This window comes from Mesocricetus auratus, unplaced genomic scaffold (assembly GCF_017639785.1).
Source record: "Mesocricetus auratus isolate SY011 unplaced genomic scaffold, BCM_Maur_2.0 Super-Scaffold_6730, whole genome shotgun sequence".
NCBI lineage: Eukaryota > Metazoa > Chordata > Mammalia > Rodentia > Cricetidae > Mesocricetus > Mesocricetus auratus.
In genome coordinates this window covers 15,969,599-15,991,980 of record NW_024429184.1, presented here as the reverse complement: position 1 = coordinate 15,991,980, position 22,382 = coordinate 15,969,599, and the positions used below count along the sequence as shown (strand labels likewise).

Sequence of the window (22,382 nt, the reverse complement as noted above, 5' to 3'; positions counted from 1 at the left end):
TTAACAGTTCTCTGGATCTTTTATTTATACTCATGTGTGTCTGTTGCTCCATGAATAGACTTGGAGAGATTGACTGGCCTTGAACATTTCATTCACGTAAGGAACGGGGAGGGTAAGAAATAAATAAGTGGTTCCTCGGCCCCTTTTACTGGCACAGCTGGGTAGGAAGAAGGGAAGGGGCTTGATTGTCCTAGTGGCTCAGGGCTGCAGGAGTCATGAGGAGGAGGAGGAAAGACCAGTGTGTTGACTGGGCTTCCATCGTTCAGAGGGATCACTCTGGGCTTAGGTTTGTCCAAGATTTCTTTGGTTCACATTCAGGCTCGGTGCTTAGTCCTGTGTCCTGTGTGGCGACTGGCCTTTTGCCCTTTTTTTGCTGCTGCTGTTGCAGGGCCAGCTGCATGGCCCAGATGCTCAGCGGCCGCATGTAGGCCAGTGAGCGGAACACTTGCTGCTGGCAGTATGCCTCTGGGGTCTGGAAAGCCAGGCCCAGGCGTTCCCATACAGTGCGATAACAGCCTTCAGCTGTCCTGAAGCCTTCCCGAGTCAGACCCTGTGGGGAGAGGTAGAGGTCATACATAATAACTGGCCCTCGTGATATAATTGCCTTAGCTGAGCAGATAAGATAGTATGCCTTTTGCCCCCAGGTTAGAACCTAAAGGCAGGAGGTGGAATGCATACCAGGAACAATGGGGCTCTGTGGATGGAGAGGATGACATTAGGATATTCTTGGAATAAATTTAGTGTCTGAGGAAGTTTTCTGGACCACAATACAAATGGTGAAGAGATGGGAAAGGGAATATATTACCTCTTGGATCATTGTGGCTGCCAGCCCGTAGACCACACCCACCCAAACTTCATCAGACTGCACACTGGATCTATCAGGAACACCATGAGGCTGCATCCCATTCACAGCTCCCATGGCTCCTCCTGCAAAGGCCTGGACATTGAGCTCAAAGATGGTTTGGAGAGCACGGACCACATGCAGGGTAGGAAATACCTATGGAGGAAGAGCAAAGCCAGGGAGATAGTGTCTTACAGTTGTTTCCACCTCCAGGGAAACCCATCTTTCTGGCTTTCTAGTCTCACCTCAGTGTCTCCTTCTCCCAGGCCGCTGGCCCTCAGGAACCACTGCCCAGCACACTGGTCAGACATGATGCTACGGGACTGAGGCTGGGAGCTGCTGTCATAGTTGTAATAGCGGCCTGGAGTAGAGGAAGGGCAAAGTAAAGCTGTGTCCATGTCGTTAGCTTTAAGGTGTCCCGGGTTGCTTTTACTAACCGTTCCAGAGCAGTCTCTCATAAGCTTCTCGGCCTCGGCAGAGAATGGAAGAAAACTTATCCTGGACATCCTGGGCCCCACACAGAGCAGCCATCTGAACCATCACAGCCACGGCGGCCAGCCACAGCCCTCCACAGTAAGCACTGGTCAGGGACGGGGCTGGGGTAAGACTGGCAGCTCTAGCTCGCAGGAGCACTGCCATCCTTGAGCCCAGTTCCCCACTCAGACCTGGGAATCCCCCACCCCCACCTGGGCCTGTGGTGACCCGTCCCCACCTGGGGCCTGTGGTGACCCATCCATCATAGGTCTGGTCTGCGTAGCCTCCATTCTCAATGAGTCCGTCCTGGTCCTTATCAAACTTCATTTCAGACTCCATCACAGCCTAGAGAGGGATCAAGACACTGAAGACGCAGGTTCTAAGAAAGATGCTAGCCATCTGGGTTCTTCCAAGACACCATTCACGTCCCTGGTGTACTGAACACTATATACACACGCCTCACCAGACACACAGGCCACATGTCCTTCAGGAAGCCTTGATCTCCTGTCAGGTAATAGTCCCGATAAACTTGCAGCACAAACTTGAGGTTTAGGTCCTTCCAGTCAGCAGTGTCATGAATCAAATATGCATTGACTCGGAGCCATGGTTCATCATCTGTTGGAGGGGAGGGAACCTGGTTTGCCTGCATCGGTGGATGGGATGGATGGAGGGCATAAAAACTGATGGGGAAAAGTTGACCTTGGGATAGTGGGACCTTACCTGGGTCCCCAATGTCGTGAGGGATGACGTTCCTCCTTTTCACAGGTGCCACTACTCCACTCATGAGGTACCGTCGCCGTGTCAGGTCCTCCTTGAAAGTTGCCAGAGCTGGGGGAGCATATACACAAGTAGGTGAGGGAAAGCAAGGAACGGGCAGGCTTGGGGTGGGCCGTAGAGCTGTGTGTGTGACCCCAGAGGAAAAGCAGTAAGCAGGATGGAGGTATGCTGGGGCAAGGGGAAGGACATATCATCTGAGAGACTACAAAGGTTCAAGGTAAAGGAAACTAGGAAGTTACCCTCACCCATGTCATACTGTAGACTGAGTTCAAGTTTGGGCCACAGCATGATGAGGGCAAAAGAAGCATAAAAGTGGACATCATACGTGTTGTACATGCGATACTCCTGGCCTGGAAGAATGACAGACACACGGTTGCAAGAATCCCAGCTTCCCTTAGCTAGCTCTTCAAAAGTCGGAAGTAGGGCACAGTCACCTGTCCATTGCCACCGATTATCCCTTAGCCCATCAGTATCTTGGGATAGGCAGAAACTGTCATCTTCCTTTGTATAGGACACTAGCTAGCCTGACACACCCCAGCCCACCAACAGCCCATACCCTCAAGATAGCCAAATCGCCCATAGTTCTGCAGAATGGGGCGGAGCTGATGCATGCTCCCTTCCAGCTCCTCTGGCAGAGAGTCTTCAGGAACTTCCAGCCATACTGTGCCTCCATCAGCCAGGAAGTACAATTCATTGAACAGTGCAGATTTGTACCAGGCAGGCAAGGATCTGAGAAGCCAAGAGGGAATAGAGCTTTATGAGCCTCCTAGTATAGAAAGAGTTGTAGAGTCCAGAGGAGGGGCACTAAGTGAACCCCAGCACAGCCCTCCTGACTGGTGAGTAGATAGATAAAGTCCTATTTGGAGAGGGGTCCAGGAAAAAGCACAAGACGGCTCTACTGGCACCTGTCTTCCAGTACTGGGCTCTGCCACGCTGAGATTCTGTCCTCCCAGTCTGCATACTGGCACAGTGCATAGTGGCTGAGGGCAGGGGCCACATCACCGTCTGAACCAAAGAACCGTGTGTACCGCCTGAGATGGGAAGAGAGGCATAAGAACGGTGCTGGAGGCTAGCACCCCAGTGCCTTGGATCCCTGCATTTACCTGTAGTGGACTTGGCCCTTAGCTCCAAACATGATCCGAGGCATATCCCAAGCCAGAGAAAACTCCAGGCAGCACCGGCCTCGTGGTGGCAGCTTGCTGGAGATACATACAGCCCCAGCAACACCCTCTCCTTTCTTCGAGGGGGTGCTTTGGCCTAAGAAGCACAGAGGAATCAGCATAGACACTCCCTTGAGCCCCAAAGCTAGGGACTCCTAACTCAAGGACAAGGCCTATTTATTATCAGGTCTCCACCCCAGGTCCTAAGACCAGACACAGCCTTTCTTCCCAACACCTCCCAGCCAAACCCCCCGTCACCAGCAGGGGAGTCCAGCTGTCCATCCTGAAGTAGGTCCTGCCACACCTGCTGCCCAGTGCTGTCAGGGTCAAAGGCTGTGATGTGGGTTACCGTGGTGTCTGCCTGTTAAGGGGTCAAAGACTCTGTGAAGGCAAGTACAGGTACACCAGATTCTGACTCCTCTTCTGTTCCCCTTACACACTGTCACCTCTGAGTTCAGAGGCTGAGGGCTGTGGCGAGGATGGGATTAGTGAGCTGATGAGAGACTAGGAGAGGGAGAAGTAGTTTCAGGGTCAGGCTGTGAGGGGGGGCTCCTTACCGTACAGCGTGCAGCCACAGCCATGGTGTAGGGATTCGGGGGCGTTGGATGATGCAGGAGTAGCCCCTGCACAGTCTTCCCATCCTGCTGCAGGCAGAAGGGTTCATTCCACAGCCCTCCTGGGGCATCATCTTCACCCCCTAGTCCATTCCGCATGGAGAACATGATGGACACCTCCAGAGTCTCCTCTCCTTGGTTTTCGACATCCCACACAAAGACTCCTACGGGGAGGCAGCTGTCCTGGGGACAAAAGACTGGACTCAGTCTCAGTGTATCTACTCATGGCTCCAATCCTTAGGATCAGTCATGGCGATAGAGAACCTTTTCAAATATTCCCCTCAGTACTCCCTTTTGTCTTTCTTGCATCTCCCATATTCCCAGGAAAATGGCTTACCAGAAGATGTAGAAAGCTAGAATTCAGTGGACTGGGAAGCCAGTGTGATGTTCACAGCTCCAGCCTTTCCCTTTCGTAGGTCATAAAATGTCCACAGAGATGGATGGGGGGAGCGAAGGTAGTGGAGGACCAGGAGGAAACCTCACCTGGTAGTCATGGGGCAAGATAGGTGTGATCTGGCGGCAGGTGAGAGTGACACTCTGGCCAGGGAGCTGATAGACTGTCCAGGCTCGGGGATAAAGGGCGTGGTAGAAAGCAAAGTGACCACACAGGCCCCAGTTCCAGCTGCGCAGGACACTTGGACGCTCCAACGACAGGACTTGCTGATACACAGTCCGCCCATTCCGACGCAAGCATACTGTAAACTTGATCAAGAGAGCAGACAGGCTAGAACAAGTCATCGAAAGCATTTCTTCCCCTTTCAGACTGTCACCACCGACCAGCCTAAGGTCGTCTCCCAGCTCAGTGAGCCACCACCACAACTCACTGCCTCCCCCTCCAGCTGGCTCCTAGGCCTTCTCTGCCTTCATGCCTGGTCTCAGTACCTTCATCAGGCCTATACCATTTCTGCCTCTTACGTGGCAGAAATCAAGATGTGCCAGTCCCTGCTTAGCACGTTTCAGCAACTCCTACGGCACTCAGGCTGAGTTCTAAACTCTACGCTGGCTCTCTGCTCACACAAATAATCTCCGGTCCTTGAGCATCCTTCATTTCCTCTTCGTGCCTCAGCCCATTTTCATCTCCATCTAGTTAGATGCCCTCATCCTTCAAGGACTAAGTCACGTATCTCCTCCTCCTCTTTCCAGCAGGGGGCTACTCTGTTACTCCTCTTTATTCTGGTATTTGGTGAATTATATCACAGTGCTTTTATTTGCTATCCTGTGTCCCCAATGTCCCATGGCTCACTCTGAAGGCCGGGGCCATCTCTAGCTTATTGAAGTGAACCTCACAGAGCTGGCATGCGTGCAAAGAACGAGCAAAGTCTCTGCAGTGCTGCTTTCTTAGTCCACTGCATACCCTCACGGTGGCAGTCTCCGTTTTCTCCAAGTCTTATTTCTCCAGGAAAACTTTAAGCTCCAGAGAGGAGGACTGCTAGGGTTTAATATCTTTTTCCTTGGTTCAAATTAACTATGCTTGGTATTTTTTAAAAAAAGATTTATTATGTATATAGTGTTCTGCCTACATGTACGTCTGCAGGCCAAAAGAGAGCACCAGATCTCATTACTGATGGTTGTGAGCCACCATGTGGTTGCTGAGAATTGAAACAACCTCTGGAAGAGCAGCCAGTGCTTTTAACCGCTGAGCCATCTCTCTAACCCCTCTGCTTGTTATTTTTATTGTATATAAAGTTTTTCTTTCCCTTCTATCTCTTTTGAGATAGGGTTTTGCTCTGTAGCCTAGGCTGGCCTTGACTGATTGGTGTTCCTCCTGCCTTGGTGCTAGGATTACAGAAATGGGCCTAGCCATAAAACAATTTTTCATATTGCTGATAAAGTACAAATGGTTGAGACTACCAGCTCTTTGTCACAGAGAGGACTGGCTGTGAGCCCTGTCTTTTCCCTACCATGCTGCCTTGAGCATGTTACTAATGCCCTTTGGATTCTGTTTCCTCATCTATAAAATAATCATGATAATGGTACTTTGTAGGACCATTAATATAAATATCCCCAAAGCCTACCACAGTGTATTGACAGAGGTTACAGGCCATAATTAACTGCAGAGTCATGTTTCCAAAGGCATTCCCCTTGGAATACAGAAGAGATGATGCATGGGCAGGGGGCGGAGCATGGCTATTGAACTTGAATTGAGAAGGATACTGTCATCAACAGGTTTAAGATCTGCCAGTCATCTCTCCTTCAAAGATAAGCTGAAGGCTGGAGGCAGCCCCTCGGAAAAGGGGACTTGCTAACTCAGCAGGGGAGGTCAGCTGGTGGCTGTGACTAAAGGCAGGTCATACACGGACAGGTAAGGCCCAGATAAGACACAGAAACAGAAAAGTGAGGACAGCTAGAGAGACGGCATTTAGGGACTCCCGGGTGGACCTCTAGAGATGATCTGCAGCAGGGGAGCTGACCTTTGGCTAAAGGTTTACAAATCTAGGTAAGGGGAGTTAGCACTATGCACCTGTTTTCACCATGACTTTTTAGGCTTTATTTTACCCCTTCCAATCTTTTCAAATGCCCCTTTAAAAAATGGGGGTTGGGGGGCTAGCCAAGATGGCCCAAGCAAATGAAGGCACTTATCACCAAGTCTAACAACTGGAGTTTGACCTCCCAAGCCCACATGGTGGGATAAGAATCAACTCCCTCCTATGAGTTATCTCCTGACCTTCACCCCATGCCGTAGCATGCAGACACAGTGCATAGTGGACATAATTTTTTATGTGTGGAGGCTGGAAGAGAATTTATAGGAGCTGGTTCTCTCCTTCCTTCAAGTGTGTCCCAGGGTTGTCAGACTTGGGTGGCTTTACCTATGAGTCATCTCACTGCACCCCCTCCCCACCTTTGTTTTGAGAGAGGGTCTTGGGTAGCCCAGGCTAGTCTCAGCCTCACTATGTAATTGAGGCTGGCCTTGAACTCCTGATACTTTTGCATCCACCTCTCAAGTAATGGGATAGGGACGTACCACCCTCATGCAGTTCCAAATGTTCTTTTAGCCAGTTTAAATGGTCCAGGAATTTTCTACTCTTTGGAGGGTTCTGGCTGAGCTAGTGCCCAGAAGACTGTAAGCCAGGCAGGAGACATGTACATGAGAATTATCAGGCATGTTTACTCTTTCAAGGAACATGGGTTCTGTGTTCATCTTAACATACTGTCCATCCTCGCGATGGGCTGGGCACACAGCATCCTGAAAGCATAACTGGACAATGTGGATGTCTAACTGCCACATCCCGTGCTAGTCAACAGCCTGCCCCCATTTCCTGGCTCTTACTTGGTCTGCAATGACGGTCTGGTGCTGATACATTCCAGGGTTAAGCTGCCAACGACAGAACTGGCCTCTCCAGCCCCGGGTGATAGTGCCTCCTCCAATGCCACCCAAGGGACAACCTGGAAGGAAAATCAGGATGGCTAGTAGAGAATTGGAAGGGGAAAGAAAGGCTCTGATAACCTAGGGAATGGAGCCATCAGTGCGCATGAACTAGAAGCCTCTTTGCCTAGGGAATGGAGCCATCAGTGTGCATGAACTAGAAGCCTCTTTGCCTGCACAGAGGTTGAACCCCCTCTGAAAAGGGCAGCTGAGCTGAGACTCACCATAGATCTGTCTCAGGGGAACACAATTGAACATATCGATGAAAGGGGTCTTCTTTTCCACCTGGGTCTTCTGGTACCACCACTTCAAGTACCTGAGGAGCAAGTCAATGTGAGTGGGTGAGTGGGCTCATCGCCCTTTCTCTCCATACTCTGTCATCTCCCACTAAATGTCCCAAGAGTGTCAGGCTCCACAAACAGTCCAATTGAAAGGCCGCAGCAGAAAGACCACAAGTTTGAGGCCAGCATGGGTGAGATTGTGTCTCAAACAATACCCAGAATCCACCATTACATCTTCTAAACTGCCTTCCTACGGACTACTCCAGTTCCAGGTCCCTATCTTCCCAGTTGCCCAAGTACTAATGTAGGGTGCGTGTGTTTCTCTAGTCGAGGGGGAACTGACTGTTCCACTACCACTGTGTTAACTCAAGCCTCAGGAGCTTTTGTCTGTGTTGAAAGGGCCATTTGCCCTTCCCTGGTTACATCCTCTACACATCCCCCTCATTTCCAAACAAGCAGAAGCTGCCAAAAGGACTTCCTCTTTTAAAAATGACTTTATTTATGATTATGAAAGCTGACAAATTAGAGAATATACCAGATAGATGGGAAACAAATCAACTTGGCCGAAGGCAAGGTGTTTATTCTGGACCATTTCTCCCTGAGCCCATTCCCTCTTGATTTAACTGTAAGTTTTCACATTGTGCTCTTTCAAAATACCAAGTAGATTAACTGGGCATGATGACTCAAACCTGTAAAACCAGCACTTGGGGTTGAGGCTAGCCTGGGCTACATGACGATTCCCAGGACAACCTGGACATCAGTGAGAACCTGTCCCAACAAAATAAAATCAAAATACCCACTACAGTAAAGCTTCCTAAAAATTCACAGTGTTAGCCAGGCAGTGGTGATACACACCTTTAATCCCAGCACTCAGGAGGCAGAACAGGTGGATCTCTGTGAGATCGAGGCCAACCTGGTCTACAGAGCGAGATCCAGGACAGCCAGGACTTCACAAAGAAAATAAATTATAGTGTTCCCGTGTTTTGCTCCCTGCTCTTTATCCAGCAGTAAAAGGATCGGGACTGTCACATACACAAAGCTGGCTCTCTTTTCAGGGCTAGGACATCTGCCCCAGCCTGCCTTCTGGTCTTATCCTTATACATCCTCGGTCAGGATGGGTCACTACGCAAGCCCTGCTCTGCCAGTCTCTCCCACTCCTCTCCTCCTTAGCCCATCATTCATTCACATCGAAACAAGTAATTCGATGTGCGAACCCTCAAGTTTTTGTTTCCCCATCTACAAAATGGGAATAACTTCTACCCTAGCTACCTCATGTAATCACCAAAAGATCAAATAGCCTAACAGATAAGAAAGTCATAAATAGAATATCGCTGACAGGTATGACTATTGCCACACACTATCTCAGTTCCTAATTAGACACTACCTTGTTATTTCAGGGTGTCCCTCACGTGAGCATGACAACTTTTTAAGTTCCTTGAGTTAAGGGACAATGACCAAGACTAGATGAATGTTACCCACAGCCCTAAGTACAGGACAAAGCACAGGGCCTGCAGCCCATAAATGTTTGATGGATTTATAAATGAATGCATGGACAAATAGTTGGCAGAGAGAGAGCAATGGGAGGCAGACTGGAGCAAGATTTGGGAGGGCAGAGATTAAAATCAATGGAAGGGTGCATTCTGGTGGCAGGGTAAAAGGAAGGGGTGCATTCTGTCGGCAGGGTAAAAGGAAGGGGTGCATTCTGGTGGCAGGGTAAAAGGAAGGGGTGCATTCTGGCGGCAGGGCAAAAGGCGTGGAAGACACAGGGTGGGTGGTGGAGGGACTGCATGTCCCCTGCCAGCTTGGGGAGGTAGGGCAGCAGTGAGAGGCTGGCAAGGACTGGGGAGAATTACAAAATCCTAAGATAGGAGAACAAGGACTATCTTGTAGTAAACATGGAGTGAACTGACTGCCTAAAGGAACGCCAATCCAAGTTCTTACTAAGTGTAGACTCCAAGAACTATCCTGCCAGCATTCCTGTTGAGGGTGCCCCTCACACTCCCAGGGGTTCCCTGCTCTAGTCTGACAGCTGGCCATTCCTGACACATTCGGTTTTCTCTATAATACCGATCCCAGCTCAAAATGATCATTCTGAATTCTCATCTCTGCCCTCTCCTCCATGTAGGATTTCATTCCATTCCAAAAAGCTGTATGTCCATAATACCCACCCTATCCTAGTATGGGAAGCCAAGGTCCAAGGGGCTGAGCAAGAGTTTGGGACCTCTGTGACTCACCTCATATTTAGTGGCTAAGCAGCTAGGATGAATGTACACATGTTCTTGACCTTATCCTGATCATGTGCAATCCCTGTCTCAGTACCCTAGATCCCAGTTTGACATAAGGGCTTTGGGGTCAGAGTTGGACTGGAACAATATAGTGGTTAATTCTTCCGACAACTTGACCAGATCTTGGATCCCCCAAGAGACAAGCCCGTGGGCATGCCTATGAGAACCAGTTATCTAAATGAGGATGATTGAGGTGGGAAGATACTCCTAACTGTGGGTGACACCATCCCATGGGCTGGAGCCCTGGGCTGAGTAAAAAGGAGAAAGAAAGCGGAGTTCACTGCTCTCTGCTTCTGGCTGTGACACGGTGTGGCCAGCCTGTCATTCCCACCACCATCGCTTCTCTGCCATGGCAGAATGTACCCTCAAACTGGAAGCCAAAACAAACCCTTCCTTAAGTTACTTCTTTCCGGTTTTGATCATAGCAATAAGAAAAGTAATTAGTACAGTCAGGTTCATAAAGGGCCTAAAGGAATGATTCTCTGAGATAGACCATCCACAGGAGCCAACTGTCCAGGCAGCACCAGCCCTTCTCATCGCCTGGGGCTAGGGCTAGGTAAGTGGATTTCCCGCCACAGTCCATTACACTGACTGGGGCAGGAGGGGCTCCCTGGTTTCCCCCCAACTTTTATGCCTCCCTCCCCAGCACTGCGCTTATATGTGAACTGACTCAGAATGACTTCAGAATGATGCTCTCTGTCTCTATGTACGCCTGTTTCTGTTAACAGGTACGGCTTCTGATCGCGGTCTCTGAACTCTGGGAAGGAGGAGCAGCTGGGGCTGGCTCTGGGAGACTTACCTACAAGAGCACTAGGGATGTTCCGGCAGTCTGGCTACACGTCATCTTCAGGGGCTGGGGTACCTCAGTGGTGGAGTGCATGCCCTGAGCTGTGTCCTCAGCTCTCCCCACTTGTTACTCGGGGGTGCTTTCACCGTGGTGTTCAGGTTTGCTCTGAACTCTTAGGCTCAAATTAATCCCCTGCCTCAGCCTCCCAAGTAGGTGGCGCCCAGTTCCAACTTTGCTTTTTTTTTTTTTAGTCAGAAGCCCTCTGTCACAGAATAGAGTGAACTTCTCACCCTCTCTTTAGGGTTGGCAACAGCCAGACTCAACTATCCCAGGAGTCAGAGAGTGAGGAAGGAGACAATTAAAAGCCGGGACTGAAGGAGGCACATGCTTAACACCGTACAGATGCTTCAGCTGCCGAGGGGAATGGAGGCCGAGAACCTTCTCCTCGCAAACAAAACACTGTATCCGTACGACAGAGGCTGATCTTCTACTTTGCCACAAAGTATAGCTGATCTCAAAGTGGAGTCTGGGAAAGAGGAAGTGCTTGGGAGGGAGCCTAATTAGGAAAGACTGACTGCAGGACCAAACGCTCCTTCTCTTTGCTGCGGAGAAGATGCTAGGAAAAGAGGGTTGAAAAAAGATGTTCTTCAGTCTCACCTAAAACACGGCAGGGTTAAAGTATGCGGGGATACGGCGCACTTGACTGGAACCAGGAGCCCACTAGCTTGACTACCCTCTCCCACTTAAGCAGCAAGCCTTGAATGGGGACAAAGGAAATCAAGGCATTCTAGGCAACAGGATCTACTCACCTCAAGCCCATACCGAAATGCTTTACCAAGTTGCTTAGAGAGACGTTGTTAGCCTGAAACGGTTTCCTCTTCTCTGCAAACTCATGAGCCAAGCAGATCCGCCAGCCAAAAGGAGGCACCTGGTAGCCCCTAGCATTACCCTCGTAGGAGGCCATCAGCTGCCCAGAGTCTTCTGAATTGCAGTCGTCTGGCTCATTCTGGGATCCACTGTCTTCAGGGCAGTCAGTAGCCGGCACAGCCTCAGCGACCCCAGTATCTTCAGGACAACAAACTCGTGGATCTCCTTCGGCACAGCTGATTTGCTCTGAGGCCGGTACGCAAGTTACCATGTTCACTGGATCCTGGGTCCTCACGACCCCGGTGGCCGCGGGTCCCTCTGACACGTTTCTGACGTTTGGAAACGCGAGCACCGGTTGCGTTCCGGGAGGGTCCGACGCTGAGGAACGCCGTAGGAAGCCGGTGTCCCGGTAAAGTCAGAGAGCTCCTGCTGCAGCCGCAGTGGCCACAGCAATAAAGTCGCCGCGGGCTCTCTTGGGTCGCGACTCTAGATCCTAGGCGGGAAGGGTTGGGCCTTGTTGTCATTGGGCCGCGGCAAATAGCTCGCCCGGCCAAAGGCCGACCGGCTCCGCGGACGGGGGCGGAGCCGCGGTACCTGCCCGCAAAGCACCGCCCCTGGGACCCGCCCGGGAGCTCGCAGCGACCCTCGGCCCCGCCCCGGGCCGCGGCTCCAGGGTCTCCAGGGCCGGGTACCGGGTCCCTCCGGCCCGGATCCCCAGCGCCTGCGCTCAGGTGCCACAGCCCAGGGGACCACCCGAGCCCTTTCTGGCCGGAAGCACCCCGCAGGTCGGGCCGGAAGGGACGCCTCAACCCTGCAGTGTGACAAAGGAAGTCCCGCCTCTGCCGCGCCGCTGGCACCGCGGAAGCCACCGATCTCCGAGCCGGTCACTGAGGGTCGGGCAGGTGAGGACCTCCATCTGTAAGAGTCCGCGTTTGTATCTAGAGGCGTAACGCGCAGCGGTGCCTTGGGCCAGGATGTGGAGCCCCGGGAGAGGCGGGGACAAAGGCAGGCCTGGAAGTCCGTGGGTGGCGGCGCAGGGGGCCTAGCCCGACTCTGGTCGCAGAGGTCTGGGGCTAGAGTACCGAGTCATTATCCGTCGCCCATCCAATCTGCCTGCCAGCTTCCCAAATCCCAGCGCTTCCCACCCGCACCGAAACGTGAAAACCCCTACTTCTTGCCCCCTGGGACTCAGATCTAGACATAACCCTAGGTCTTAGACACTCCTTCCTCCTTTCCCCTGTACTGACTTCTGGCACCTTGTGTTTCCTTCCAGATTTGTTTCTGGAGCTGCCATGATTGAAGTGGTGGCCGAGCTGAGTCGAGGTCCTGTATTTCTGGCGGGGGAGGCTCTGGAATGTTTAGTGACTGTCACTAATCCCCTGCCCCCGAACGCCACTTCTGCATCCAGGTGGGGATGCTGGTATTGAAGGTGGTGGCCCCTCCGAGAGGAAGCCTGGTACCGCTCTCTCCTTCTAAATCAGAGCTTTGGCCGTGCTGTAACTACACTACCATCACCACCTCCTGATCATTGTAGGGAAGAGCTTTTCATCAAAGATGTGATGACATGACCCCTATCCCCCCCCACCTTGATGCACTTTGCGTTGTGTAATGGTTTCAGTAGGGGGTTCTGGATTCCCTGGTCACTTAAGACAGTCTAACGGTGGTGATCTTGTCAGACAGCACTGGAGGGGAAGCGTCTGTGAAGTCTGGAACCGTCTTCTCATTCCTTCTTTGTCCTCTTTCACAGTGAGGCTCTGGCCTGGGCCAGTGCCCAGATCCACTGCCAGTTTCATGCCAGTGAAAGTCGGGTGTCGCTGCCGCCCCCTGACTCTAGTCAGCCAGACGTCCAGCCTGACAGCCAAACTGTCTTTCTTCCTCACCGAGGTTAGAGGTTAGATGTAGAGCGCTTGTCTTGGAGGGAGGGGAGGTCATTGTCACCCAGGGGTAAAACTGAGTTGTTGTATGTCACCAACATACCACAGGTGCAGGGGAAGGTTAACTATTGATTTTGGGCTGCAAGACTGTGCCCATATTACATCAGAAAGAGTTGGCAGTTTTTTCCACCTCCATCTGCTGTGCGACCCTGGTCAGTAATGGACTATGGAGTCATTTCATTGCGGTCTTTCTTTTTTATAGGTGAGAGGGGTCAGTGTATCCTTTCTACTCCGCCAAAAATTCTGTTTTGTGACTTGAGGCTAGACCCTGGAGAGTCCAAATCATGTGAGTGATTGTCTCCCAACCCAAAAGTGCCTTCTAAGTCTCCTGGAGGGAGGACCCTGGCTGCCTGTGGCTGCCCTGACTGGTATTCTCCCACCCAGACTCGTACAGTGAAGTGCTGCCCACAGAGGGACCACCTTCCTTTCGGGGTCAGTCCGTCAAGTATGTCTACAAGTTGACCATTGGCTGCCAGCGTGTCAACTCACCCATCACTTTACTCAGAGTCCCTTTGAGAGTTCTTGTGCTGACTGGTGAGTCAGGTTCCCAGAGGGACGGCGCTGGGGAGAGGCTCCCCAAGCATAGGCCAAGAGGACCTGCAGGGACGCCCGGTGTTAGGGACAGCGCTGGGGATGTGATGAGGACTGTAACCGCGGCTCCCTTCAGCCTCCTCAGGTTGGACTCTAAACCACTTGTCTGTTTGCATCTCTGGTTTGTCCCAGCATTACCTCTGCTCCTTCTCTCCAGGTCTTCAGGATGTCCACTTTCCCCAGGATGAGGCTGTGGCTCCATCCAGTCCATTCTTAGAGGAGGACGAAAGTGGGAAGAAGGATTCATGGCTAGCTGAGCTCGCGGGGGAGCGCCTCATGGCTGCCACCTCCTGCCGCAGCCTCCGTGAGAACCTTTCATAATTGCCCTGATCCAACCCTTCCCTTGGTGTGTTCCTGTCTGAAAAGTCTCCTGTCTGCCACATCCCTTCATGGGTCCACTAATATCTTGCCCCATTACAACAAAAAGACTCATGTTTTGGCCTCTGAGACTCAGTCCTAGATATTCCCCAGCGTAAACTGTAGCCTTTTGGTATCAATTTCCCCCAGATTTATACAATATCAGCGATGGCCGAGGGAAAGTTGGGACATTTGGTATCTTCAAATCTGTGTACCGACTCGGCGAGGACGTGGTGGGGACCTTAAACTTAGGGGAAGGAACCGTAGCTTGTTTGCAGGTGAGAAAGAAACAGTTTTGGTTTTTTGGGGTGCTTGTTTTGTTTTTGTTTTGGGGGTTTGTTTTGTTTTTGGGGGGCTTGTTTTGTTTTTGCTTTTTGTGCTCAGCCTGAAGGACTAGGGTAGAAGAGGGGCCTGCATAAAGAGGGGTGGTTTGTAGAAGTGGAAATTGGGGTTCCTCAGGGCCGCCGCTCACCTACAGTCCATATGTCCAAATGCCTGCTGGTATACACCTCTCTTTTGCTCTCAAATGCCTGCTGGTATACACCTCTCTTTTGTTCTCAAATGCCTGCTGGTATACACCTCTCTTTTGTTCTCAAATGCCTGCTGGTATACACCTCTCTTTTGTTCTCAAATGCCTGCTGGTATACACCTCTCTTTTGCTCACAGTTTTCAGTAAGCTTGCAGACTGAAGAGCGTGTCCAGCCAGAGTACCAGCGACGCCGTGGGACCGGAGTCGCCCCTTCAGTGTCCCATGTGACTCATGCCCGGCACCAGGAGTCCTGCCTCCATACAGCTAGAACCAGCTTCTCTCTCCCTATCCCTCTCTGTTCTACCCCTGGCTTCTGCACTGCCATTGGTGAGAGCCTGACCATTATTGGAGAAAGGAGTAGGGGAAGTAAACGCTGGGCTTGGACAGAGTGTAATGGGCCTTGATCCCTAAAACTCCCAGTCATATATACCCAAATCCAGCCTGACCCTTTGCATTTTTTCACATCTGATTCTTAGATGTGCTGACCCCTAAACTCTTAACAGCTTTAAAGTACTGTCCCTGCCCCTGTGAGGCCGTGACCTCTGGCTCCTTAGCACGTTGACTTCAGGCTACCTAGTCTTGACTGTCCTGACTTTGGGTTTCTAGGTAGATTCTTAATGGCGTCTCTGGTTAACATGTCAATACACCAGATTTCTTAAAAAATGAAATGTTTGATCGAAGCTCCTGCCCTGTGTCTCCTCCTCTTTATGGATACAATTTGTTTTTTCTTTCAAAAAATTTGTTTTTATGTTTTTCTAGACAGGGTTTCTCCATGTAGCCCTGGCTGCTCTGGAACTAGCTCTGTAGACCAGGCTGGCCTTGAACTCACAGAGATTCCCTCCTCCTCTTCTGCTGGGATTAAAGGTGTGCGCCACCACTGCCTTACTGGCCTGGAATTCACTGTGTAAACCAGGTTGGCCTCAAACTCACAAAGATGCACCTGCTTCCTCCACCTTTTCCTGAGCACTGGGGTTAAAGGCATGCACCATCACACCCAGTCAGAATTTTAAATGCATTTATTGATCTTATTTTGTGTGTGGATCTGGGTATATGCACCACAGCGTTTGTGTGGAGGTCAGAGGACAACTTTGTGGAGTTGGTTTTTTCTTCCGTATGAGTCCTGGGAATCAGATTTAGGTCATCAGGCTTGGCGACAAGTTCCCTTAACCTGCTGAACCATCTTAATGGTTCTGAGTTTTTTATTTTTTATTTTACTAACCATATCCTGTCATTGGCTTTTACTACCTACCACCTGGTTTTTTGTTTGTTTGTTTTTTGGGTGTTCTTTTTTTTTAATATTAGGGTCTCATGTAGTCCCCTTTGAACATGTGGTCTTCCTGCCTTCACCTAATACTGGGATTACAGGTGTGTGCCACCACCCTGACCTGCTTGCTTTTAGACCAGTGGTTCTCAACCTTCCCATTGCTGCAACCCTTTAACACAGTTCCTCATGTTGTGGTGACCCCAACCATGAAATTATTTCATTGCTACTTCATAACTGTAATTCTGCTGTTGTTATGACTTGAAATGTAAATACCTCTTTTCCAGCGGTCTTGAGCGACCTGTGAAAGGGTCCTCTGACCCATAAGAGGTTGAGAACCATGTTTTAGGGTATCTATCTCTCTCTTTTGCAGTGTCCTTGAAGTGGCGATTGCATTTTGAATTTGTAACATCCCGGGAACCAGGAATGGTCCTTCTGCCCCCATTGGAGCAGCCTGAACCTGCGACCTGGACAGGGCCTGAGCAGGTGCCTGTAGACACCTTCAGCTGGGACCTCCCCATCAAAGTGCTTGCTACGAGCCCCACCCTGGCCTCATATGCTGCCCCAGGCCCCAGCACCAGCAGCGTAACTATCTGAGGCTGGCCCACAAGCCCACCGCGCACTAGTTTCTTCAAGATGCTGAAAATCCAACCCCAGCACCAGCAGCATAACTATCTGAGGCTGGCCCACAAGCCCACCGCGCACTAGTTTCTTCAAGATGCTGAAAATCCAACCCCAGCACCAGCAGCATAACTATCTGAGGCTGGCCCACAAGCCCCACGCGCACTAGTTTCTTCAAGATGCTGAACATCCAACCCCAGCACCAGCAGCGTAACTATCTGAGGCTGGCCCACAAGCCCCCCGCGCACTAGTTTCTTCAAGATGCTGAACATCCAACCCCAGCACCAGCAGCATAACTACCTGAGGCTGGCCCACAAGCCCCCCGCGCACTAGTTTCTTCAAGATGCTGAAAATCCAACCCCAGCACCAGCAGCATAACTATCTGAGGCTGGCCCACAAGCCCCCCGCGCACTAGTTTCTTCAAGATGCTGAACATCCAACCCCAGCACCAGCAGCATAACTATCTGAGGCTGGCCCACAAGCCCCCCGCGCACTAGTTTCTTCAAGATGCTGAACATCCAACCCCAGCACCAGCAACGTAACTATCTGAGGCTGGCCCACAAGCCCCACGCGCACTAGTTTCTTCAAGATGCTGAACATCCAACCCCAGCACCAGCAGCATAACTATCTGAGGCTGGCCCACAAGCCCACCGCGCACTAGTTTCTTCAACATGCTGAAAATCCAACCCCAGCACCAGCAGCATAACTATCTGAGGCTGGCCCACAAGCCCCCCGCGCACTAGTTTCTTCAAGATGCTGAAAATCCAACACCTGGACTCCAGTGGGGCCGCTTTTCCCTCCTGGGGCCCTGCAGCACCGGCGATGAGAACCAGGCTTTCAGCTGTGGTATTGATTTATTTATTCAGAGTAAATTGGCAGCTGCTAGTGGTTTCCCTGGAAGTGACAGCAGCAGTGAGCAGTAGCAGATGGGTGATCCTTTAGCTGGAGTGGGGAGCAGGAGCCCCAGGAACAGGGGTGTTAGCTGAGCCCCATTCTAGGTCAGGTCCTCCCCCTTTGCAGGGAAGCCGAGGGTCAGATTTTTGCACCAGAGAAAATTGACAGGTTCCTGCCTCCTGGCGTACTTCACACCCAGCGGGGAAGTCAATGGGATGCTGGGACCTAGAAAAACCAAAGATTAGGAGTCAGTACAGAGAAGAGATTGGGGGTCAGTACAGAGAAGAGATTGGGGGTCGGTACAGAGAGGAGATTGGGGGTCAGTACAGAGGAGAGCCACCTTTATGACATGCCCTTCCCTCTCAGCCATCCTCCCGTATCCTCCTCTAGTGTCCCCCAGACTCCCTCACTCAGCGCTCCAGTCCTGTATAAGGACTGTTTTCATTTTCCAAGCAGGAGTATTTCCCTCCCAATCTACCCCGTCTCCTCTTTCTCCTTGGTGCCTTCACAGCTGCGGTCGCATGATGCTTTTCTGCTTATTCTTGCCTCACAGAAATTAGTTACTCCCTGGCTGTCCCCCAGGCCCATCAGTGGCATTCCCTCTGGCCATCCTTGGTCACTCACGTGTCACAGCAGCCCACACCAACAGGATGCAGACAGGTACAATGGAAACAGTCCTTGCGGAGCCAGGATTCGCCCAGAGTGAAATATTTCCCATCATGGTGGCAGGGGGCTAGGGAAGAATGAGGATTGTTCTATGAGAATGAGGAAGGTGAGAATTGCGGGTTGTTGGCGGCAGTCTCTGCTGGCTTGGGGTGGGAGAGAAGCCATGCACACTAGCCCTCCAAACAGCCCTTCCTGTTCCATATGCTGAAGGACTGAGTAGTCTGGCAGACTTACCTCTGAGCCTTCACCCCCACCCTCAACCATAAGCCTCAGTCCACCTTACCTTGAGCTTGGAAGTAGCACTTGCTGTTCACTCCTGGGTGCTGCAGAAGCAGAGATATCACCAGGCAGATGCTCCTCCAGCCTCCCAGGATCCCCTTGCCTTGTCCAGTCCAGAGCATCCTTAGAGCCATCTCTGCAGCCCAGCTTTCCCAGGCCCTGCTTGGCTTTGTTGGTTCCTCTGGTCTTTGCTTTTCTTGCCTTACGCCTTGACTCTTGAGTTTCTGTCTCGTTGGGCTCTTCCTCATACCATGGCCCTCTGCTCTTACAGGCCGAGGGTGTTTATAAAGTGAGGACCCTGGCCCCCTGCTGAGTAGGACTGGACAGGCTGTAACTCTGTTTCCTGAGGTGAGGGCATGAAAACGAGGTCCAGCATTTAACAAGCTGTGAGAGCTGATTCATGCCCCCACACAGCTAGGGGGAGGGAGGTGGCCATGGAAGGGGCACTGGACTGGGTACTTCCTCAGCCAGGAGGTGGGGGTTGAAGGCTCCAGGTGGTCCCCAGATCTCCTTGACCTGCAGAGAGGAAGCATTCCATCAACCCCCCCTCCACCACCACCAGGGGTGTGTGTGCTGGGATCCCTGCCTGGACCGGAGGGAGGCATTTCCTGGGGATGGCTAATTCTGTGCCCCAGCCAAACCAAGGAGCTACAGCAGGGTGCAACTGCCAGAGACTCCAGGAGAGAAAGCAGGCATCTGGAGTGAAGAGCATGTTTCCTTCATTCCTGGGGCAGACTTTCCCTACGGCATCTGAGAAATGGCTACCCTCAGCTTTGGGGGGGCGCCCCAAAGATAAACTTGCCATTGTTTTTTACCCCAAAGGGGCAGCAGATGCAAGATTGCTCCATCCCTAGCCATGCCCCACCTCAAAGAGAAGCACCTTTTCCAAGTACCCTGACAGACGATCGAGCTTTCACAGAGGTGCTCCGTCTTTCCTCATGAGGGAACAAGGCTTGGTGGACTTCGGTCTTCGAGTTTTGCAGGCTCTGGGAGACTAGAGACAGACTGTTGGGACTCAGGTTGGGACTCTTCCTAGCTGTCTGACCTCACACAAGTCCCTTCTCCGCAGTCATCCTGTCTCTTGGTAGAAATGCCAGCTCGTGGGCTCATCGTGAGTAGCACATGGGATGTTCTTAGCACCTCTTTGGCCCATGGCTCTCAGAAAATAGCCATGTATGGAGGCTAACGCTGAGAGAATGCTGCTGTTCTCTTCCCTGGAGGACAGTAAGCAGCTCTGCAGGCTGCTGTGTGGACTGCTCTCTCCAGGCCCATGTCTGCCTTCCATACTTATGCTCTACAGTACCCTCTGCCCCCTTCAGATGTGGCCCTGGGAGCACTGTGGTTTCAGTCGTGGACATCCTGCTGCTTTGGCTAAGCTGCTTTTCCACCCCAGTACCTGGGGAACAGGGATGTCTTACCCTCCCTCCTGCTGGCTTTAGGACTCTGCCCTTTCGTAGTTGATCCTGTGGATCCCAAGTCTCCTTTGTGACGCTTGTGATGGTGACGGCTTATCTGTTATGAAGGCCCTGGTCAAACTGGACCTCTTCACTCCCTTTCCCACATTTCAAGACCCAGCTGTGGGCCCAGCCATCCCTCTCCTGCTCAGAGGACGTTTGCTCTGTGTTTCACTCAGGCCTGTGGTCCCATGCGTGCCAAGCTTTACTCTCATCACCCAGTGGAGCAGATACGACTGGCTTCATTCTACGTGTCACTGCGTCACTCAGCAGCCACTGTCAGTACAGGTCTAATTCCTTAGCTGTCTTCCTCCAACACAGCTTTTGCTTAGGCCGGGGACGTAGTTCAGTGACAGAGTGACAGAGCGCTCGCCTACCATCTCAGTGTCCTAGGTTCCACCCCAAGCACCACCACCCCCAAGTCGAGTGAAAGCAAACAAGGTTCCCTTTCCAAGGCGTGTCAGGACAAAAGCAAAGGAACACTTAGCAGGACGCACCCAGGTATTCTCCCGTGTAGGGGCATGACCGCCGTCGACTCCTGCTGTCTTGGCTGGGTTAGGGATTGGAAGGCACCGAGCATGGAGCTTATTAGAAGTCTGGTCATTAGTTAGCTTTAACACTGCTTTGGGGGTGGGGGTGTACCCACCTGAAGGCTGGGCATAGGCTGTTTTCTGCAGTAACTGGACTAGAAGCGAGTGGGAAGCTGGAGATCCTGGAGGCAGTGGGGGTGCTGGAGGTGGGACCTGGTGGGCACTGGTGTGTAAACTTTGAAGTGAGCATTAGCTGTGGGAGCTTCTGGAAGGAGACGAGCTGAGCAAGGTAACTTTCTGAGGTTGCAGGGTAGTGTAGAACTGCTTGGTGGTCCGGGCACTGCTGGGGATGTGTAGGGTTATCAATGGTTAAAGCCTCTGAGTCCCAGGAGAACAGCCTTTGGGGCGGGGGTTGGCACAGCCCTCCTCTGCGGGGACAAGGCAAACATCCGCTGGGGGTGAGCCAGGCTGTGTTCCTGCAGTGCAGGCAGGTGGCAGGGTGAGGAAGTGAGCACATTCCGGGGCTGAGTCACCCCAGTGTGGCCCACTTTGCCCAGATGCGACAGAGCGAGGCCTTTGAAGATCATGGCTCTGGGAGATTTGGGGACTGGACCCTGGGGAGGGGAGGGTCTTAAAAGAGCTCAAAGAAATCATGGAAGGGGCTTTCTGGGCACCGCAGTGCAAAATGCAGAGCCCCTAAATTCACAGCTCGTTTCTGAATAGACAGCCAAACAGGGTAGAGCCCCTGGGAAACTTGAGAGGAAGGGCAGAGAAAAGGTCCTACAAAGTCTTCCTAGAGAGAGGGTGATCCAGAGAACAGGCAGGTGGTGAGCTTCAGGCTTCTGAGAAAGCGTCCACCATCCCAGCAGGTGGGGTGTGACTACCAGCAGTGTCTGTCCAGAGGCCCATGTGAAGGTAGGATTCATGGAGAGTCGGATCATCTGGATCTTTGCAGTAGTTCCTGGTTCTGAAAAGGCTTTCCCTGTGGGAAAATTATGCTTGGATTTCTCAGGTAGACTGGAACATCATCTTGGCCTGAGATGGCAAAGGTAGTAGGTGATATAAAAACAAACTAATCTGTGTACCATTAGTAACCAGCCTGCCGTTCAGTACCCTGTCCCAGGCCCCCAAAGTGAGACTGTTAGGGATTTTCCCATATGGCCAGCCCAGCATCGAGGAAACTGAGGGTTGCCACTCTCTTGAAACCAGCTTGGGCTACAGAGCGAGAGCCGATCTTAAAAACGATTTGCTTTTACTGATTTTAAAACAGAATCTTGAATAAAAGTTGAAAATCAATGTTATGTGTTTGATTTAAAACCAAAACTTAGGGTCCTTTCCCCCTTTACTCTCTTCTCTTTAGCTCTCTTATTCTGTTCGTCTTCGTCTCCTCTTGTCTCTTTTTGTCCCTCCCCCTCTTGCTCTCCCCTCTCCCCACCTGTAATAAACTCTATGGTTAATGTAAAACAACCAAAAATCCCCGAAACTTAGGTCACTAAGATATTAGTTTTATGGGGGCTGGAGAGATGGCTTAGGGTTAAAACACATTTATAATTAAAGTGCTGGATTTGATTCCCAGCACCCACAAGGTTTTTCATAGCCATTCATAACCCCAGTACCAGGGCATCTGACACCCTTCTCTGATTTGGGGCGTCCGGCATGCACATGGTTGACATAAATACATGGATGGAAAACATGCATGAATAAACCTTAAAACCATTAATTTTTTAATTTAAAAACTATCTTATTTACCACACCAATCCCAGTTTGCTCTTCCTCCTGCCCTCCCATTAGCCCCCACCAACCCCCACCCCACCCC

General features: G+C 51.5%; 3 protein-coding genes across 7 annotated transcripts; 1 reads left to right on the top strand and 2 right to left on the bottom strand.

The window, feature by feature from the left end:
• Gba2 (glucosylceramidase beta 2) lies at window positions 1-11,721 on the bottom strand. Its single transcript, XM_005078788.4, has 17 exons — window positions 11,393-11,721; window positions 7,455-7,546; window positions 7,135-7,250; window positions 4,350-4,568; window positions 3,810-4,049; window positions 3,511-3,613; window positions 3,196-3,349; window positions 2,998-3,123; window positions 2,649-2,821; window positions 2,338-2,442; window positions 2,036-2,143; window positions 1,779-1,930; window positions 1,554-1,660; window positions 1,279-1,421; window positions 1,087-1,202; window positions 806-997; window positions 1-550 (listed from the first exon to the last, which is right to left on the bottom strand). Exons 1-17 carry the CDS (start codon window positions 11,719-11,721, stop codon window positions 272-274), a joined length of 2,754 nt encoding a protein of 917 aa, XP_005078845.1. The 3' UTR covers window positions 1-271.
• A 491-nt stretch (window positions 11,722-12,212) lies between these two features.
• Window positions 12,213-21,862, top strand: Rgp1 (RGP1 homolog, RAB6A GEF complex partner 1). Of its 5 annotated transcripts, XM_040739391.1 has the most exons (9): window positions 12,213-12,352; window positions 12,724-12,858; window positions 13,198-13,334; window positions 13,587-13,670; window positions 13,769-13,918; window positions 14,133-14,279; window positions 14,483-14,610; window positions 14,999-15,188; window positions 16,496-21,862. In XM_040739391.1, the coding sequence occupies exons 2-9, from the start codon at window positions 12,743-12,745 to the stop codon at window positions 16,717-16,719; spliced, it is 1,176 nt and encodes a 391-aa protein (XP_040595325.1). In that variant the 5' UTR covers window positions 12,213-12,352; window positions 12,724-12,742; the 3' UTR covers window positions 16,720-21,862. The 5 variants fall into 5 exon arrangements, with proteins under 5 accessions (XP_040595325.1, XP_040595339.1, XP_040595333.1 ...); XM_040739405.1 differs by lacking the exon at window positions 12,213-12,352 and having other exon boundaries at window positions 12,725-12,858; window positions 13,198-13,341; XM_040739399.1 differs by lacking the exon at window positions 12,213-12,352 and having other exon boundaries at window positions 12,727-12,906; window positions 13,198-13,341.
• LOC101830801 (microseminoprotein, prostate associated) lies at window positions 17,586-18,830 on the bottom strand. The gene is made up of 3 exons (XM_005078786.4): window positions 18,587-18,830; window positions 18,262-18,370; window positions 17,586-17,862 (listed from the first exon to the last, which is right to left on the bottom strand). The coding sequence occupies exons 1-3, from the start codon at window positions 18,828-18,830 to the stop codon at window positions 17,682-17,684; spliced, it is 534 nt and encodes a 177-aa protein (XP_005078843.1). The 3' UTR covers window positions 17,586-17,681.
• Window positions 21,863-22,382: the final 520 nt, after the last annotated feature.

What these genes read in the sequence shown, in the direction of transcription:
- Gba2 (XM_005078788.4), bottom strand. Translation starts at nt 11,721, where the DNA reads ATGGTAACTTGCGTACCGGCCTCAGAGCAAATCAGCTGTGCCGAAGGA. An exon ending in TCTTGCCCCATGACTACCAG is followed by an intron (nt 4,050 to 4,349) that starts GTGAGGTTTCCT and finishes TTTTGTCCCCAG; the next exon opens with GACAGCTGCCTCCCCGTAGG. An exon ending in TGGGTCACCACAGGCCCCAG is followed by an intron (nt 1,422 to 1,553) that starts GTGGGGACGGGT and finishes GTCCCTGACCAG; the next exon opens with TGCTTACTGTGGAGGGCTGT.
- LOC101830801 (XM_005078786.4), bottom strand. Translation starts at nt 18,830, where the DNA reads ATGAGGAAGAGCCCAACGAGACAGAAACTCAAGAGTCAAGGCGTAAGG. An exon ending in GTGCTACTTCCAAGCTCAAG is followed by an intron (nt 18,371 to 18,586) that starts GTAAGGTGGACT and finishes ATTCTTCCCTAG; the next exon opens with CCCCCTGCCACCATGATGGG. An exon ending in GGTGTGGGCTGCTGTGACAC is followed by an intron (nt 17,863 to 18,261) that starts GTGAGTGACCAA and finishes TGGTTTTTCTAG; the next exon opens with GTCCCAGCATCCCATTGACT.
- Rgp1 (XM_040739384.1), top strand. Translation starts at nt 13,059, where the DNA reads ATGGTTTCAGTAGGGGGTTCTGGATTCCCTGGTCACTTAAGACAGTCT. An exon ending in CTTCCTCACCGAGGTTAGAG is followed by an intron (nt 13,342 to 13,586) that starts GTTAGATGTAGA and finishes TCTTTTTTATAG; the next exon opens with GTGAGAGGGGTCAGTGTATC. An exon ending in CCCTGGAGAGTCCAAATCAT is followed by an intron (nt 13,671 to 13,768) that starts GTGAGTGATTGT and finishes TCTCCCACCCAG; the next exon opens with ACTCGTACAGTGAAGTGCTG.